The 2,950-nt window shown below is 56.8% G+C and overlaps 1 protein-coding gene across 3 annotated transcripts; it reads right to left on the reverse strand.

The window, feature by feature from the left end:
* Nucleotides 1-875: 875 nt before the first annotated feature.
* Nucleotides 876-2,653, reverse strand: NUPR1 (nuclear protein 1, transcriptional regulator). 3 transcript variants are annotated; one of them, XM_066278426.1, is made up of 3 exons: nucleotides 2,393-2,653; nucleotides 1,871-2,014; nucleotides 876-1,152 (listed from the first exon to the last, which is right to left on the reverse strand). In XM_066278426.1, the coding sequence occupies exons 1-2, from the start codon at nucleotides 2,502-2,504 to the stop codon at nucleotides 1,884-1,886; spliced, it is 243 nt and encodes an 80-aa protein (XP_066134523.1). In that variant the 5' UTR covers nucleotides 2,505-2,653; the 3' UTR covers nucleotides 876-1,152; nucleotides 1,871-1,883. The 3 variants fall into 3 exon arrangements, with proteins under 3 accessions (XP_066134523.1, XP_066134520.1, XP_066134521.1); XM_066278423.1 differs by having other exon boundaries at nucleotides 1,871-2,017; nucleotides 2,393-2,624; XM_066278424.1 differs by lacking the exon at nucleotides 876-1,152 and adding an exon at nucleotides 1,204-1,471 and having other exon boundaries at nucleotides 1,871-2,017; nucleotides 2,393-2,632.
* Between the last annotated feature and the right edge of the window lie 297 nt (nucleotides 2,654-2,950).

Raw genomic sequence — 2,950 nt, forward strand, 5'->3', positions numbered from 1 at the left:
CTACTTTTAGGTTATGGCCTTAACAATGAGTTGGTGTGGCCTCCCCTGGCCCCTTCCCTGCTCTTTCCACAGGCTGGTCCTGGAGCAGCCAGCTTGGCCTCAAAGTGGAAACCATGTTTTGAGGGTAGCTGGAATCCCTGGCACGGGGGAGTTACCATTTCAGTCCAGGAGGATGCATCTTGTAGCTGTTCCATGGCGGAGGGAGAACTTTGAGTCTCATTATAGCAGCCCAAACTTGTATCTCAATCAATATACCCTCTTAGTGCCAGGCACTCTTCTTACCTGCCCCACGTTCTTCTCAAACACTGCTTCTGAGACTGATAACACCAGGTAAGAATCCCCCCCCCCGCTGCTCCTTCTTCTGAACCCCAGAACCTGGGGTCCCGGCAGCCCCTTGCACAAAGGGACTCACCCCACTTTGAGGACCATAAGAAACCTTGACTTTGAGCCCTGAGGAACTTGGGGCAAGTCCCTTAACGATGTAAGTCTCAGTTTGCTCTGTTTTGCAGTTGGCACCAATAAATAACATTCACTCCAAAAGGGTTCTCTATGAGTGCGACGTAATCAGTGAGATTATTCCGGAGATGGAGAGGAGCAGAGGTGGGGCCTGTCTCACGGGGGCAGCATTACCCAGAGGCGAAGCAATGCCCTCGCACCCCGCCCAGGAAGAGACCCCAGAAACCAATGCACTGAGACACCCGCTAACCAAACAAAGGCAAAACACACACCCCACTCACCTCTCGGCCCCTGCAAAGTCAGAAACAGCCCCTCCCACACACGTGACCAAACACAAACACTGACAAAGACACGCACCGGCTCAGACACAGGCAGAACCGCGAACCGCGCACGAACAAGACTCCAGCGGACAAAACACACACAATTGCTGCTGTACTTTATTGTTGCTGCCACCCAGGGAGCTCGGTTTCTTCAATATCTTCTTTTGGGGGCCCCTCTGTGACTTCGCCTCTCCATTTCCTGCCTCTTGCTCCCTGGGGCTGGGGGTGTTTCTTTGGTGGCCCCTCAGAGCCTCAGTCAGGCGGGGTTAGCCCTGGGGATGGGTTTGGGGACAAGCGGGCCTGGCCGTGCCTCCAGGTGAGGATTTCTCCGTGGTCCTGCCACCGGCGCTGTGTAGCGCGCATGTGCTGGCCACATCTGGGGAAGGAAAGCAGGCGGTGACAAGGACAGAAGCCTGGGTAATTCTGCCTTTCTTTCTTTTTCTTTTTCTTTTATTTTCTTTCTTTTTTTTTTTTTTTTTTTGTATTTTTTTTCCCCTGAAGTTAGAAGCTGGGAGGCAGAGAGACAGACTCCGGCATGCGCCCAACCGGGATCCACCCGGCACGCCCACCAGGGGGCGATGCTCTGCCCATCTGGGGCGTTGCTCTGTTGAAACCAGATCCACTCTAGCGCCGGAGCCAGAGGCCACAGAGCCATCCTCAGCACCTGGGCCAACTTTGCTCCAATGGAGCCTTGGCTGCATGAAGGGAAGAGAGAGACAGAGAGGAAGGAGAGGGGGAGGGGTGGAGAAGCAGATGGACGCTTCTCCTGTGTGCCCTGGCTGGGAATCAAACCCGGGACTTCTATACACCAGGCCAACGCTCTACCGCTGAGCCAACCGGCCAGGGTAATTCTGTCTTTGTTACTCACTTGGTCTGTGACTCCAGAGAAGGACCCTACCCTCTCTGGGCTTCAGTTTCCCTGTCTGTAAACCAGATTTCCCTCTAGTGGGAGAGGGTCTATATTTTCCCCTTTGTTCTGGTCCCTAGGAAACTCAGAGTCAAATATATGTCTCATCTTGTTCTCCGTTGAGACAGGAATCCCTCCTTCCCACCCAACCACGCACATTCACCCCTCTGGCCCCCTGACCCCTCACCTGCAGCTCCATCTCAGGGCCGTGCCCCTCGCTTTTTCTGTTCCGTATTCCGGAGCTTGGTCACCAGCTTCCTCTCGTGCCCGCCAGGGCTGGGGCGGTTGGTGTTGGCAGCCGCCTCTCTCTTGGTACGACCTTTCCGGCTTCCTGCTTTGGGGAATCAAGGCAAGAGCCCAAAGTGAGGTGGCTGGAGGCATGATGGGAACCCTCAAAGGAGAGATGGGAGTGAGAGGGGGCGGTGGAAAGCGCTGGGGTTGGAGTAGGGAGGTGGGGGTTGTCACCACATAGCTTTGGGGCAGTCCTGGTTCCCATGTCCCTGTCTGAGGAATGAGGGGCCTCCCAGATGATCCATTGTTCCAATACTCTAGGCAGGTGAGGTGGAGTATGTCAGTGCTCAAGGGGGGGGGGCAAGGGGACAGGCTGGAAAAGGGGGAGGGGAGGGAAGAAATCCACAGGGGGTCCCAGTTTCGCGGGTCTGGGGGTCAGAAGTGGAAAGACCAAGAAGGTGGCAGCAGCAGGCTTTACCCAGGGAAGAATGTGCCAGGTCGTAGAGGTCACACTCATCCAGGCCGAGGTCTTCGTCCTCTGGGCCTGGGGGCTGCCTGGAGGAGGTGGCTGCTGTGGGAAAGGTGGCCATCACGTCTGGCTCTCCGGCTCTGTCTCTCTCGCTCTTTCTCTCGCCTTCTAAAACTTTGTTTGTGTCTCATTTCCCAGGTCACTGGGCTGGATTTATAAGGCCACGTCCCCTCTTCAGCTTGCAGTCTGGCTCCAGCCCCGCAGGGCCCGGCTGATGCAATCTGGCTCTTCCCCAGAACCCGGCCCAGCAAACACCCGTCAGGAGGGGGAGCAGAGCCTCGTGAGTCCCGGCCGCCCTGCCCCTCCCTCCCACTGGTGCTGCCCAGCTGGGTGTTTTCCACTGAGGAGACTCCCTGCTCCTCAGGGTGGAGGAAACAGGCGAGGTCTGGGCACAAACACCGTGGGAACATGGCCAGCCGGGACTCCTTCCTCTCCACCTCCTGCCCCACCGCTTCTGGAATCGGGGTCATGGTCACTCAGGTGACCCTCACTCCCACCCCAATCACG

Source organism: Saccopteryx bilineata, chromosome 4, assembly GCF_036850765.1.
Source record: "Saccopteryx bilineata isolate mSacBil1 chromosome 4, mSacBil1_pri_phased_curated, whole genome shotgun sequence".
Lineage (NCBI taxonomy): Eukaryota > Metazoa > Chordata > Mammalia > Chiroptera > Emballonuridae > Saccopteryx > Saccopteryx bilineata.